This window comes from Tenrec ecaudatus, chromosome 17, assembly GCF_050624435.1.
Source record: "Tenrec ecaudatus isolate mTenEca1 chromosome 17, mTenEca1.hap1, whole genome shotgun sequence".
Lineage (NCBI taxonomy): Eukaryota > Metazoa > Chordata > Mammalia > Afrosoricida > Tenrecidae > Tenrec > Tenrec ecaudatus.
This window is the reverse complement of record NC_134546.1, coordinates 2,702,541-2,718,611: the sequence shown is the minus strand read 5'-3', so window position 1 is coordinate 2,718,611 and position 16,071 is coordinate 2,702,541. Positions and strand designations below refer to the sequence as shown.

General features: G+C 45.4%; 1 protein-coding gene across 7 annotated transcripts in view; it reads right to left on the bottom strand.

Moving 5' to 3' along the window:
* The window catches only part of CCDC85A (coiled-coil domain containing 85A), a 268,506-nt gene that overhangs the window by 34,918 nt on the left and 217,517 nt on the right, over positions 1–16,071 (bottom strand). For 6 of the 7 annotated variants that reach the window (XM_075535860.1, XM_075535859.1, XM_075535864.1 and 3 more), the window contains one exon: positions 8,248–10,141. The exons of the other annotated variant lie outside the window; for it this stretch is intronic. In XM_075535860.1, the coding sequence (XP_075391975.1) occupies positions 10,052–10,141 (90 nt within the window). In that variant the 3' untranslated portion in view covers positions 8,248–10,051. Of the gene's footprint in view, positions 1–8,247; positions 10,142–16,071 lie in introns of those variants that run through there. 7 annotated transcript variants of the gene reach the window in all.

Below are 16,071 nucleotides of genomic sequence, written 5' to 3'. Positions count from 1 at the left end.
TCCATTTGGAAACTATTCTGGGCGTCTCTCTCTGTTGTTGCAGTTTGTTCTGTATTTATAGCCTGATCACGTTCCATAAAAGAGGAGGCAAAATGATGTAGAAGTCAGAGAGGTACCAGTCATCACATTGCACTGGGTACCAAACTGTCCTGGTCATTCTTCCCTGTAGGCTCTATCCATATGGCCACGACAAATTGGACAGCGCTCAGAACATCGGACTCCTGGCACAGTCCTGGAAAGGCAGAGCCCATGACCAAGCCTGATCACCACTGCTTCTGCTCTGTCTTCCCTGAGGAGCCTCAGCACATGGTTCAGGTCAGGAGAGCAGTAAATACAGAAGTGGAAATGTGTACTTTAACCTGCACACTGGGAACTTCTCATCAGAAGAAAGAGGAACTGACTGACTGCCTTGGTGAGTGTTCGCAAGCACTTAGCTATAGCAAATTGCTGCCAGTAGGCTTTGGGGTTATTTTAAAGGGGAAAGACACAAAAGAGTGGAGGTGAAGACTGAGAGTCAGTTCTTTCTGGTAGCCTGCCTAGAATATTAACTATCAAATTGAACCAATTTGAATTCTTTGTTTCTTAAATCTTTCTTCATGTCTTCTTCTTCCTCTGTGAGCTGAATACACTTCATTCCATATAAATGCCAATTTGGGGTTGTAACATGGGAAAATATGCACTTATTAGTCATGAGACCTGGGCTCCAATTTGCACCATGGTCTCCCAGTGGAACTAAAGAAACATCACTCCAGATAAAAGGAGTAGGCTCCCCACTGTCCATGGGGGGAAGGACCCCATTTGAAGGAGAAAACAAAGACCAAAAACCAGCGATGACTATCTGCGAGGTGTCTTCTTATAAAAATCTCATGTTGTTTTTTTACAAATAGTTCTAGACTCTAAGAAGAAAATGAGACCGATGACTTCTCCTATTATAGGAAGAGAAGAGTCGGGTAAATTCTAATCCAATACTTACATTGCTATTTAGCTGTCAATGCTAGTTAGCCACCTTAAACACACACATAATATTAATTCTAAACTGAAAATAAAATATTATGCATATAAGTTAATATAAAAAAGGGAGGCAACAAACTGAGTTTATGGCAGTGTTGCTCCTTTCATCTTGGTTTGCTTTTATTGTTGCTGACTTAGTATTCCCTCAATGTTGCACTACGGTTTGATAGTTATATGTTAAAAGCAGCCTACTGACTGAGTTCTTAAGCGACAGACTGTATTCACACCGAAGTTCTTTTAAAAAATAATTACTGCTTTAACTCCCTCATGAGATAGCAGCAGATGACCGCTAGCCCCAGGTGATGATGTCGCTGGTCTTTGGCCTTTGGCTCCGGTCCCCTGCTTTGAGCGTGTGCCAGGAGAGGTGGCCCAGGACCGCTGTAGAGATACTACAACGTTAACGCCCTCATTGCTTTCCTGTGACATGTGTTAATTGAACAGACATGGCTCTGCCTTTGTGAGGGAATGTTATTGGAAATGTTGCCCGATCATCAACACCCATGGTAATGTACATAGTGCCCAACCATTTAAGGGTTTAATGTGTACAAATTACCAGTTCATGTAATATGGTTTGGAACCAGCCTACACTTGCATAATTAACTTTTCTCGACAGCGTACTAAATTCTATACCGTTAGATAAATTAATTACACTGGCTGTAGAATTATCGTAGGACCCAGGGGGGATGATTGGTAAAATGATAATGAGGCCACTAAAGCCGAGATACATTAGGAACCAGAGAGAAATGGTCTGATGACGCAACCCTGCTCAACACTTGCCCTCACGGGGAGATCTCTGAAGTTACGGGTGCTAAGGCAGGGTGGGAAGAGAGCAGAGATGCCCAGCTATCAAGAAGAATAGTGTCTGATGTCTTAAAGGCGTGTCTTTACAAAGCAGTCTTCAAAGAGAGGCATCAATGAAGTTCAAATGGAAGAGGCACACCAACCTGCGTAATTCAAGGATCATAAATAATAGAATCCACATCTGAAGGAGGGAATGGCATCAGAGCTTAAGTTGTGAACACCGATTTCCAGGCTGTGGCTGACAGGGGGAGTCCACAATCCATTTGCAAGGTGCTGGCCGGGATTAAGCCTCCGTTTCTCTACTCCTCACAGGGTTCTAGACCCTGTCTGTATGCATTCTTTTGACTCAAGACAGCTTCTCTGAAAGTTGCCAACGTGGTTCCCAGTAAAAGACACTTCTCCCCCCCTAAGAATATCCAACATTAAGGGAACAAAACCCACCCCCTTGATCAGCAATACAATCTCTTCTCAAGGGTCTACAATGGCCAAGGGAGGTCACGCTCTCTGCTGTTTAGTTTCAGGTTGGATTTATAAAACAGCTTTTAGCAAGCGAGATAAGGTTATCAGCGAAGGCTCTCAGCATGGACACAAGCAAAATTCGGCTCTGGAGTTGGGATCTACTTCCCTGATTCACTTGGGCTTTGCAGAAGAGGCATGTGCTTCTAAAGAAAAGGGATCCTGGATGCTTCCTTTCCCCAACTACCAAGATCCGAATTCTACCTTGCAGGACTAGATAGGGCAAAGGTTGGACACTGGTGCATATGGGAGCTGGAGGCACAGGGAATCCAGGGTGGACGATACCTTCAGCACCAGGGGTGTAAGGGGCGATACTGGGAGAGTAGATACTGGGAGAGTGGGTTGGAAAGGGGGAACCGATTACAAGGATCCACATGTGACCTCCTCCCTGGGAGACGGACGGCAGAGAAGGGGGTGAAGGGAGACTCTGGGTAGGGCAAGATATGACAAAATAACAATCTATAAATTATCAAGGGCTCATGAGGGAGGGGGGAGCGGGGAGGGAGAGGAAACAAAAAGAGGACCTGATGCAAAGGGCTTAAGTGGAGAGCAAATGCTTTGAAAATGATTAGGGAAAAGAATGTACGGATGTGCTTTATACAATTGATGTATGTATATGTATGGATTGTGATAAGAGTTGTATGAGCCCCTAATAAAATGTAAAAAAAAAAAGAAAAGAAAAGGGAGGATCGGTTAGCCACCCGTGTGTTTACGACTGAGTGGAAGAGGGCTGCATGGTGGCAGTCATAGTAAAATGGAGGGAGTGTGACAGAGGTGTGTTTTCCCTGCATAAACCCATTCCCGCCTCACTTAGATTCATGCACAGGGAAGCGCATTTATTTTGACGGTCTTTCTATAATGTTATATTAAGTTTATACAACTCGAGTCACACCCAAAACCCAGCGCATAGAATCAAAGTTCAAAGAAATGTAAACCCCTTGTTATTGTGAAGTTACATCCTCTGTGAAAATATGAATCTGTCGCCATGGTCATTGTGGTGCTGTAGCTTGTTTGCTATCACTTCCAAATAGGACCTGGAAAATCCAAACTACGGGGACAGGAAAAGGAAACCTGTTTGGAAGGAAGATCAAGTGGACGTATAAATCAGGCATCAAAACTATCGAAAGCCCAATGATGTGAGAGGCTCTGGTGTTTAAGAAGACCCTTGACTATCATTGAAATGGAGAGTACAGTTGAGCTATAATTTGTCTCATCTTCCCAATGGTTTTCATGTAGCTTTCCACATTAAAACTCAGGCTGATGCTGGCTTCTGCGGAATCCGCTGTCCCTCATCGATAACCTTGACTGATGGGAAGGAATGCTGTCGAGTGTAGCACTGACCGTGTGCCCACTGGGGATCACACCATGGGAATCCATAGACTGGCATGCGATGTTCCCCTGCAGATTGCCACCTTTGTCTTGTGAGTCTCTGTAATCTGCACAGCTTAATCTGTAAGTGCCACTGACAATGGCCAATTATCCAGCCTGGGTTTACCAAATGGAAGGAGATGGATGGCTTCCGAGAAAGGAAAAATAAAAAGCTCTAGAAAAAGATAGCAGGACAGATGAAAAGTGTATTGGCAAAGAATGAGTGAGAAGAACAAACACTGTGACCTTCTTAAAAACCTGCTGCTTCCTTTGGGGAAATCATTGGACTCAAGTTCACCGCCTTGGTTTACAGCTGTGCGTTTTGCTATATGATCTAAATAACATTTGATTTTCAGCATGCAAACCTTTCAACTCATGGGATTTTTAAAGCCTGTTTCTGAGACTCTTAGCTCTATCTCTCTGAAGCCCTCTTACTCTAGTTGTGAATGTTAGACGTGGCCTATGTTCTTTTCTTTGTGAAGTTTCTAGTCTGGTTCATGCCTTGGGTTTTCCCCCAGTGCAGGGGTTTCCCTCAGCATGTCCTTATTAGGCTGCTCCATGCATCTTACAAGGAGCCTGGGGACTGGTGCTTGCACATTGGGCTTCGATCCACAAGGGCAGCCGTTGGAAAACACCAGCAGCTCCATTTTCTACTCCAGGAAACAGTTCGTCTCCGAAACTCTCGGGGGCAGTTTTACCCTGTCCTAAATGGTCAGAAAGAGTGGCATCCACGAGACAGCAGTGATTGAGTGAGCTTATCTTACAAATGGTTTGTAGACAAAGTGGGACATCATGCTGAGCTGGGGAGATTGTCTGCCTCTCTGAAGTAAGTTGGGGGTGGTGGGGGAGTTATTAGAATGGATGTCAGAGCAGGCAATGCAAGTAGCTGATGGTCTGGGCACACAGACCAAACACACCAAGTCCACTCACAGAGTTGATGCCGACCCATAGCCGCCCTGCACCAGGTCTCTGAGGCTGAAGGTCTTGACATGGAGTGTGTGATGGGGTTGACTCAGAGAGAACGGTAGGTGTGAAGTACTGACGGACCCGGAGGTCAGCAGACCAGCCTTAACCAGAGAGGGCCCCCAGGCAACTGGATCTGGACACAGAGGGCCTCTTTCCAGGACTTTGCTCTCTTTCTCCGAGGCAAGTGTTCCTCTCTGATTTGTCAGGGAAGAAATTATCCCCCAATCCAACCTGTCGCTCTGCCACCCAAGGTCTAGCTACTCCTTTACCCAAACCAAAACACCAAACTCGCTGCTATCCGGTTGGATATGACTCACCGTGACCCTTTAGGGCAGGGTAGAACGGCCTTGCAGGTTTCTGAGTCTGAAATTCTTGACGCGAGTTGAAAGCCCCATCTTGCTCAGGCAGAGTGGCAGGTCGTTTCGAACTGCTGACCTTGTGGTTAACAGCCCAATGCTAATGAGTTAAAATATCAGAATCTTCCTTGTTTGGGGCACATTTACAGTCATCCCTTCTTTTTTCCTCCCAGAAACCTCTGCTTTGTGTTTTTCACTTATGGGCTACAGACAGGTCAGTCTATGTTTATTTTACAGCTTGTTTGTGGAAGATTCATGACATGCTGCTGAGCCCAGAAGACACTAATAGGATAGTTTGTTACCTCCCCCAGCCCCAGCACACAGGAACCCCTCGTTATTACTACTCTATAGAATACAGCAGTTTTATGACGTAAGGGGATTATGGGTATATTTGTTAAAACTATTCTTTCAGTTGTATTTACGGTTTCAGGCCAGAGGAGGATGCCAGAGCTGGGACTCAGTTTGACATTTTGAAATTCAAGTCTTTATTTGCAAAAGTTTTCTCAGTGACATTAAACACCCCATTCCCCCAAATACAGAATTCAATATTTGTGGAAGATTTTTGTGTCCAACACATTGTCCCTATGTGAGACTCTGGGTGGTGGTCTCTTCCTCTCCACCCCCGAATCCCCAGCTATGATTGCACACAGGCCGAGCCATGGCTAAAGAAGCTACTTAAAGGCCAGACCCAGAGTCGGCTTGCTGCAGTGTGGACAGTCTCTCATGGCTGCGGTCTCTCTTCTCACGTGGCTGTGGTTATTGCCCATTAACTGGACTCCTGATGGTGCCACAGGTCACCCTCCAGAACTGCTCTGTCCTGCAGACGCAGGTGCGCTGGCTTCCCCTCCACGGTACCTCTGGGAGAGTGCAACCACCTGCCTTTACGCCAGCACTTGGGCGCAAGACCTTGGGCCAGCTGGCAGTCTTGCCCTCCGTATTCGGGTATAAACTAAAGCAACCCACTGGTCTGGGCGCCTGTGTCATCAATCCTTGCAGGCTCAGGGGAGTTGAGTTTTGGACTTGGTATTCGAGAGGAAAGAGGGATCCCCTCAACAATGTCGCTGGATAGGTATTGTCTTTACTTTGCATGTGGGAACTCGAGGTTCCGTGAGCCCAGGCTAGAACACACCTGATTAAGCATGGGGGATGCTAAAGCCGATGATGCCAAGTCTGACTTGCTAAAGGATATGGTCCACTTGGAAAGTATATGGTTCCACCAAACAGACTGCCACCCACTGCCACCAAGCCCTTTCCCAACCACAGCGACCCTATCCAGGGTTTGGGAGACATTAAATATTTAAAGGAACATATGACCTCACCTGTCTCATCTGATGGGTTTGAACCACTGACCTTGTGGTTAGCAGTCCAAGACCCAGAACAGGGCTTCGTGAACACGTACACTATGACAAGGTGGACTCGACCACCCCACAGCAGGGGTCCTTTTACCCGATGCAGTGTCCTTCCATTGGAAAATAGGATGGCGAATTTGCTCTTCTCTTAGACACCAGCATATAAATCCCTCATAGAGGTGATTTGCACCTACTGGGGCTGCCACTGATAAGCCAGCCTGAGGCAGGCATGTCCTATCCAGGAAAGGATGTCAGGTAGAGGCGATAGGAATGTGAACCACAAGCATAATCCCTAGGTCTTAGTGCAAGTTACTAGCAGGATGACAGTGTCCTCGGGTGATAAAATTGGACGAGGTAGGCAGTCAGATCCACGTCAGGGGAATTCCCAGTTGACAGTTCATATACTACTGCTCCACGCATGTCTTGAGATTAAACTCAAGTCAGGGACCAGCCAGCCGTTCCCTTACATGGGGGTGGTTGTTGTTCAAAGGAGCCTGGAGGCACAGTGGGTGATGTGTCTTCCTACAGCCACCAGGTTGGTGGATCAAGCCCGCCAGATGCTCCATGGAAGAAAGTCAAGGCTTTCTGCCCTTCTAAGGAGTTAGAGCATCAGAAACCCACAGGGACACTTCCCCTCTGTCCTAAAGGGTGGAGTCAGAATGACCTCGGTGGCAGTGACTTTGGCTTTCAGTTAGTGGCCATTGATGCACTAAGAGTGCATCAGATTAAGCAATGGACAAAACAGTGAGCCTTTTGCAGGATGCCATGGAAGCTGAGCTGTGTTTTCCCTACACCTTAAGCATGAGCTCAAAAGGCAAAAGGCATTCATTTAAAAAGCATAGGCTATTAAAAATAATCTGCTAAAATATGTGAATTAACCCTTGTCTCAGGTAAAACGTGATCAGAAACTCTTGAGCAAGTCACCTGAGAGAATGAGGCCACTCCTTGGGATCCATAAATGTACCGAGCAGCAGCAGGCTTCCGGCTCTGGGCTGTCTGTCTACCCTGTCGTTTATGGGACAGGAAGCCGCATTACACTCGCTGCTTTCTAAGAAGTGTGTATTCACTTGGTGTTGCCACATTGATGCACGTGGTTCCCATCAATGTCTATGTCTGAGCCTCGAGTCGATAGTCCCCCGTTCCCCAAGAATGTGAAAACTTCCTGAATATGGAGGCCAGGTTTGCCATTCCTTTAGCATGATTAGCTTCCCTCCCGATGGTTCTTACACTAATATGGCAGGGCGGGTCACAAGTTGGGCTGCAGACCTGGACCAGCAGCGTGCCAGTCCAAGCCCACCAGTCACTTTGTGGGGACAGGATGAGGCTGCCTGCTCTGTCAAAATTTCCAGTATGAGGAGTCTTCTGCAGGGCAGCCCCAGAGCCAGAACAGGCTCAATGAGAGTGAGCTTTGTTTAGCTTCATTTTCCTGTGAATTAAAAGAACAAATGAGAATGCTACAGCTGAAAACCCCACTTGAAAGATTTGTTAATATTAAACCAAATGTTAAGCTACTTTGTGCGATGTGTTGTTGTGTGCTGTTAATTTGGCCTTGGCCCATTTATCTTACAGGACAAAGGAGAACCATCCCACAGACTTTCCCAGGTGCTTTCTTTGGAAGATTCTTGGAAAGGTCTTTTTCTCTCAGAGCAACTGGTGGGTTGGAACCTCTGACCTTTCAGTTAGCAACCAAGCCAAGTGTTTTAACCATTGTGCCACCCGCTTCACATCTAAAAAGATGCCTTTGTTTTTCATTTCAAACCTGAAATGGCCTGTGTGCCCGTCACGGCCCCACCGCACAGGAGCACTGTGGTATCCGGTGTGGATTAGGGCGCTACCCAACTGAGGAACCGCGTTGTGAGGAAGGGAAGAGAGAAGCGCCGTGAGATTAAATAATTTATTACCATCGCTAAGATGAACACATATACTTGATACTCAGTTTTATGCAGAACTTTAAAAAAATAGTTTTAATACAGTATCAAAATTTACACAGGTATTTTGTCAAAAGACCAGTGTCCCTTGGGTTGGCTTCTGCAGGCTCTGCTGCGGGCAGCACATCTCCTTTGAAATGTCTTCAGAGCATAGGAATACAACAATGGAAGGAGGGAGTTTTGCTGGAAGAGACTGTAAATATAGCAAGCGATTTTCTTGTGCAGAGTAATAACACTTAAAAAACTGTAACATTTCAAGAGAAAGATTCACTTAAATGGCAACCCAATTACGATAGATATATAATTCTATAGGAAATGAATTCATAAATATTTCCGGAGAACAGAGGGCTGGTCTTTTCAGCACAGTAGCCTGTGACTAAAGTGTAGGGAAAGTCCTTAGCATTCCTTCACCAACGATAGTTCAGATGCTTTGTAATAAGTCCATTTTGAAAAGCAACAACGACAGAGACTATATGCTATGACTCGAATCTGATTAATTGAGAAGGAACAGGAGAACCGAGAATTGCTGCATTCCTACTGCACAGTCTTCAACTACAGCAAAAACTCAACAGCATTCTGCCACAGGCCTCTTGCACATTCATACAAGAAACTACCATTGCATTTGGATAAACACAAACTATCATAGCACTTCCAATACACACAGTCTATTATTATATCTATGTATGTATACCAAAAATAAGAAATAAACTAAGCAAAGCTAGCACACCTCTTTTTTCAAACCTCAGGCGATCTGAAAAAGAGCTTGGAGCCTCAATAATGAAGGACATGCATCAGGTTCATCAAATGTTAGCTACCTGCAGTAGGCAAAAAAAGCTGCTGTCCCCCATAAATGCAGTGCAATATTTTAAAGTTGACATAAAGTTTATTAAATAGATATAATTGCATATCTAGAAACTAATTGTAGAAATCGACATCTCACAGCTGGAAACATTTAGAAAAATTACAGTTGCTTATATTTCAGTTGAAATTGTTAAGATTAACATCAATGGATACATCGAATCAATCTGGAGGTTGCTATGCCCTCGAGATACAGCTTTATGATCATAGTCATCAAAATGAAAAGAAAAGGCGTATTTCCTTTGATCAACTGAAATCGGTGGCACTCTCTCATTAGCACTCCACATGGTCTTGCTGTACTTCGAGCTGGTAAGGAGGCACTAGGTCGCATTTTTAGCACCTCAAACGTCAAAACAACACAAAAACCCAGAACCCCGTTCTTATCCTGCATCAAACTAAGTATATCTCAGGAAATACTATATTGATGACGAAAGTGTAAAATATAGTGTCTAACTGAAACTTGGGAAACCGGAAGAAGTCTCTCCATGTCATCCTCAATACATACGATAGAGAACCCCCACCATGATATATAGCGAGAGGATCTGTCCAGTTCCGAGTTTCCACTGAACTTCCCACCCGGCAGGATCCCCAAATACCACCTTGGAGCTGGGGAGTCAGAATCTTCTTAGCCCTGATGAACACCTGGGTGAGAAAACGGTGACTCCCAAACCTAAGCTGAGATGCTAAGCAGATGGCAAGCTAAGCTATGGAAATGAGAGACTCAAAAAAGCAGCTGCATGGACGCGGTTTGCTACAAGGTCTGTTAGAGGGGAGTGGGTGCTGCGTACAATCACCCCTTGTTCTTCTGTGAGTCCAGGTTCGTGAGAACCCACTCTTTCTCCTTCCCGGTCTTCTCTCTCTCTCAGGCAGCGGTGCGCTCAGGCTTCCAGAACGCACCTCACGTGGGCCCTTTGTACTGGTTTCCTGACAAATGGTGCCTAATTCCAGGACACGAGCCTGCAGCATCTCCAAGTTTCCTCCACACAACCTGGAAAAAAAAGCATGAAAATAAGTACCCCGATTGTGTCCTTTCACAAAGAGACATGCGATGTGCTGGAGGCTTGTGGTATGTTTTTCTAGAAGGACCGAGAAGACAAGAGACAAAGAGGCACGCGGATGACAGCAAACACAGACAGAAGACAACGTGAAGCAAGCCTCTGGGTCACAAGAGCCGCACAGGACATGGGGCGACTATTCTTTATTAGAACCAGGCTCAGTGTTAATGGGTGACTTGTCAACTTCTCCTAGCCATCCTGGGGGCCCTCAAGTCTGTCTGTCTGTCTATGCTCTTTATCCTTGGGAAGCGCTTCAATACAAAATGCCAAGCTCCGGGACTCTGCTGTCTTTGGTACGGGTGAGACGTGTCAACTGCATGTTTGAAGTTCTCCTAAGGGGATTCCAGTGTGTAGCCAGGATTAAAAAAGAAAAAAACAAAACAGAACCCCCTGAGTTAGTTCATCCTGGTTCTTATATTCCACATCTTATATTCCATTCCAGCAAAGGATATCTGTCAGTGTTTGAGAGAGTGAGGAAATGAAGGCTCTTTGTTTCCAAGCTAAAGGAAAGTCCTGGGCAGGTATTAGGCAATTCAGAAAGGGACACCCTGGCTTTCCCCACAGAGCGAAGGGCTGACAGCCTTCCCACACCTTTGCCACCAAGCCACATGCTCTCTCAGACTCCCTGGACGGAAAGCATCCAAGTGTAGGACACAGAGAAGCAGAGATTAAGGCGTCATTGGAAGAGAGGTGACAGCAGTGTGCTAAACACTGGGTCATTGTAGAGATGCAACCGTAAGAGGTAAAATAAATACAAGGATAAGAGCCAAACCATTGATGCTAATCATGATATACCAATGTCCTAACATGAGCTGGAACACACACATGCATTCGAGCAAATACAAATATCAATATCCACAACCGTCCTTCAGCGTTTCACTCTGAGAATTATGTCCAGAGTGATCCCATCCATAAAAGTATGCATTATGTGTGCTCCAACATGAACGTGAAACTGCTTGGCTCCTTCATTATCGACCGGCTCTGCTTATTTTGTTTATAAGCAGAGCGGATGCCCTCGGATGCTCAATGCTATCAGCATGATATAGCAAGAATGCAGGACTGTCGTCCACCTGCGTGTTGAAGCAAGTGGGATTCTTAGCAACTACAGTCCTGGGGACAGGGCTGTGGGTAGAGTTGCTCTGGTGCACTTGAAAGGAGTTGGCTTTAGAAATAGGAAATATTGGGACAGAAGGATGTGACAATGACCATCTCAAGGTGCACACAAAGAGGTCAGAAAGCCCTCATTTGTTAGTAAGCTCAATGCGAAGAGGTAGAAACGCTGCGTTAGGATGTTCAGCACTTGCCCTCGCTCATCCTTGACTAGGACATACGAGGGTATCTACCCAGCACACGTGGAGTGCGGGCTGGCAAAGGGCAGGCTCAGAGGCCTGCTTGGGTCACAGACACACAGCAGGAGATGCTTACAACGCCAAGGCCCAATGGTCGGTAAGTATCCAAATATTACATACATGGGCCTTGATCTAGTTCTGACTCTGTAGTGAAAAGAAAGTTTAAAGAATGAACCAAACTCTGGAATAAGCACATGAGACCAAGGTGGCACTGTGCCCTGTCAACCACCTGATGGAAGCACAGTAGGGTGTCGTCTCAATACGCCGGATTGGTCAGTCAAAGGTTTCCGATGTCCTCGGAGAATCGGTGAGAGCCCGACCGCCAAAGCCAAGTCAAACCAGTGCTACAAGCCAACCACGCACAGGGCTATTATCTCCCACAGGCAGTGCATACACTACTGCCGCACCGCCGGCGGGGAGAATCAATGGGACTCGTGCTCGCTCGCTCGTCACGGGATGGAGCTGTGGACAGTAGTCCCTTCATCCCAAATGTCAACAGCCAACCTCCGGAGGAAACACCGGAACTCACAGCAAAACTTCTGTTATCCTAACATCTACCCTGTCTGCAACCACTCTCGCGCCAGGAGGCGGGCTACGTCTTCCATGTAATCACGATGCAATCATGGTGCTCCTCTAAACGGGAGCGGAGGCTTCATCATCTTAGCTAATTTCATTAAAAAATAGCTATTTGAAAAACTACATTGAAGTCTGTAATTTTCCATAGTCCAGTAGTAGCAGTTTCCAGTGTTCCTATAGCTTATATCTTTGACATCAATTTTATTGCAAACCAATACTTCTTGCTCTTGACTTCTAAAACCATTTCCAACGGGTTCCAAAAGAACAAAGAATGGGATTTGGGTGATTTGGCAATTTTCCTCCTCAAAGTTTGAGGATGAAAGATGAGAGCGAACAGCTGGAGAAGGCGGCCTGAGAGAACTTTCACAGGCAAACATCAGCAGAAGCCCCTCACTTTCTGAAAACATTGCCCAGTGGGAAGACCGCAACCACAAAAGCACCCAAAATCCAGGCCAGCAAAGGGGGGAGCAGGAAGGTTACCAAGACCCAACAAGCCCTGGGTCTCCTCTGGGACTAATAAATCAACTGCCTGACCTCTAGAAATATTTCCTCTGAACAAAAGGGTGAGGAAGAGAGACAATTCTGATGCAGTGGAAATGGACCCCTCTGTAAAGCACAGGCTTTTGTGCTTTCTCAGCAAGCCAGATGGAAATCCACATAGTTACCTGATTGGGGGAAGGAGAAAGAGGTAGTCCAAAACAGGAGCGCGAGCTGCACTCCGACTTAGCTTTTCGTTGCGGAGTTCTTTGAGCAAATGGCCTGTCTCTCTGAACCTTTGGCTCTTCCACAGAGCGTGTGTCTATTGGGGGTTTATGGTCTCGGGTAGGCTCACACCTCTGAGTTACGAAGGAGAGGCACACACTACTGTGAGCACACGTGGGGAGTGAACGTGGTGGATCTTTGAGGCCTCTAGCTCCTGTGATCTGACATTGATTTCCCATCCCAGAGTCAGCAGAGAAGAAGCGGCAGATTACTGGTGACTCCATTTTCACAATACACCTAAGGGAGACCTGCAAACTGAAAGCCTGGAGGATGGTTGGAAAGCTAGATTTATTTGGAAGTTGGTGTTTTTGAGAACTGATTATGTTTGGAAAACATAATCCGATATGTAGGTGAGTAAAACAAACAACTCGGAAAGGGTTGTAAGGAAACAATAGGGACGCACCAACAACACAGAAGGTAACAGGACTAACACCCTATCCTCGCACTGATGGAGCTTATCAGACAACAGCTGATAGACTCCGAGGAGATCTGGAGGAGGCATGCCTGGGGGCACGTTAAAATGTCTTGCTACAAAATCACAGTGACATTAATTACACTAACATCTGAAAATGCAAAGCGATCACGTCCAGGCCTATACACTTCTGCAGATGATGTTCACATCTCTCTAACCCTTCCTTAAGGCACCTGGAGTCTCAGTAGGTTAGACATCGAACTGCTAACCACAGGGTGGGCAGTCTGAACTCACCAGCTGCTTCTAAGGAAGCAAGGCGAGGCTTTCTGCTCCCGTGAAGATTCTCAGTTCAGGAGAAACATGGCGACAGTTGTTCTCCGCCCCTAGGGTGGCTGAGTCAGGACTGACTGGTGGCAGGAGGAGCTGTACTTTTAGGAACCCTGGGATTTCTGTGCTCTTCCCTTGACCCAAGTTCAGAGGCAGTTGGGGTATCCTCGAGGGGCCCTCACCTGATGCCTTTAAGCTGTCCTTCGAGTTTGGGGAAACAACATAGCGGGAAGGGAAGGGAAGGGAAGGGAAGGGATACGACAGGGCTGTGGGGTCAATGTGGAAACATTTCCCACTATAATTCTAGCAGGATCGGAGTGGGCAGGCGCATTGCCGCGACTGAAAGCAAGAGTCCCCTGAAGTCGCCCTGGCAGCTTTCCTCCCCAATAGTTTTCCACGTTCTTAAAGGGCCATAAGAAGCCCCGTGGTCATCGTTGTCCTTCGAGAAGATCAATCAGGAGGACCCCTTGAGAATTCTCAAAGGACAGTCGCCATCACTTTCTGAACGGCCCTCTCTGCCTCCAATTCAGCTCACCCAGCGCATACCCCTCAGAAGCCACTGCTCTGACTGGATTTTTTTTATATATAAAGCACCTGAAGGGGACTGAGACAAGTAAGTGTATTACTGATCACAGGGATCGAACAGGCTGCTGGGAATAACCCTGTGGGGGCAGCAACCGGAGTCATAGGAGCAACACTCCTTGACCTACCCTCCTTAAGTAAGTGTCCGAGAATACTTGGTCTGAATACAATTAAACCTGAAGGGTACTTCTGAGTGATTTTGAAATCCTAAGGGAGGACAATCATGAGGATAAAAGTACAATATAAAGCCAAGTAAAACCAGCGCCTAGTATCATCTGCTGTGATTTCTTGCACTGAACAAATGGTTTCCTCTACAATATCCCATTTAGCTCTTTAATAAGCTTCACAAATCGTATTATTCTTGATTAAATGATGCATTTCATGTATATTACTCAAATAATTAAAATTTAGTCAGGGATTAATAATAAAATCCAAATCACATTAATGATTGCAAAGATATGAATCATAAAAATAAGGTTGGTTTTTGCTGTGTTCTCCTCTGCCTTCGGTGATAGATTTCTCTGTGTCTAATGATCTCTTCCGGGGAGCTCTAGTGGCATAGTGGTTATGGGTTGGGCTGTCAACTGCAAGGTGGGCAGTTCAAAACTATCAGCTGCTCCACTGAAGAAAGATGAGACTTTTTACTCCCATAAAGAGTTACGGTCTCAGCGACCCACAGGGGCAGTTCTATCTTGTCCTGTAGGTTTGCCATGAGTTAGAATTGACTTGATGGCAATGAGTGAATGAATTATCTCTTAGGTTAATATATATATATATATCTCACCTTAAATTTTTTAAGCTTTGTGTCTACCCCCAAAAGTTAAAGACTATTTGGCACGATATGAATTACATAGAGCATGCATGAGGGACTAAGGAGATATCATCTATTGTAGTGGTATATCTTTTTTAATTATACTTACAACAAAATCTAGAAAAGGGTGTTTTTTGCTATACCATAAGTTTTTAAACAATCATTTCTAAGGAACTCTTTTAAAATATAAAATAAAAGTCCATTTATCATCTTTAATGCCATGACATTTCAGATGCTATGTTTGATAGTTAGAAACTTACATAGATCATTCTGGAATACAATCTAGATGATCATCTATGGCCTGAACATTTCATAAGATGCAATTGTGCTAATAAAAATGCAGTTAAATGTACTGAAGAGAAAAGCAACGGTGAATGGTGTTATGTTCCTATAAAAACGTGAAGGCATTTGGCCAGCACTTTAAGAAGGAGGCATTCAGAATGCAGTGACCTGGTGATGGTGAGGCTGCAACACAGAATGCACAGTAAAGCAAGGTACACTTACATTGCACACTTCTCTGACTATAGCTTTTTCTGTCTCACTAAGGTCATGTTCATACTCTTTACCCTGCTGACGATCTATAGTTTCCTGAACATCCAAGACCTGGATTTGTTGAAAAAGAAAAGCAAATTTCACATGGGAAAAAAATATGTTAGTTGTGAATAAAACCATGAAGGAGCTCCATTTGTAAACCCGACAGTTTTCCCCATGTCTGCACATCAGAGTGGATCAGTTCACAGCAAAGTCGCTTTGAGCGTTGACTGCTCTGAAACCCACGTGGGGTCAATCCTAGTTGATTGTCAAATGGCCATTCATTGACGGATCTCTGAGCAATCTACTTTATCTCTAGTAGTCAAGTGAAGACACCAATGTCTAAAATAACGAGGTACATTTAGTTAATTGGTCATTAAGATCACTTCATAGCATCAACCATTTAGAGACAGCTCATAACTTTTGCCCTCTTGGAATGTTGAGCAACGGAATTATGTTCATGCTGAACAGTCCACACGATGTGTAGTCACGGCCCTCATGAAAGATGACTCA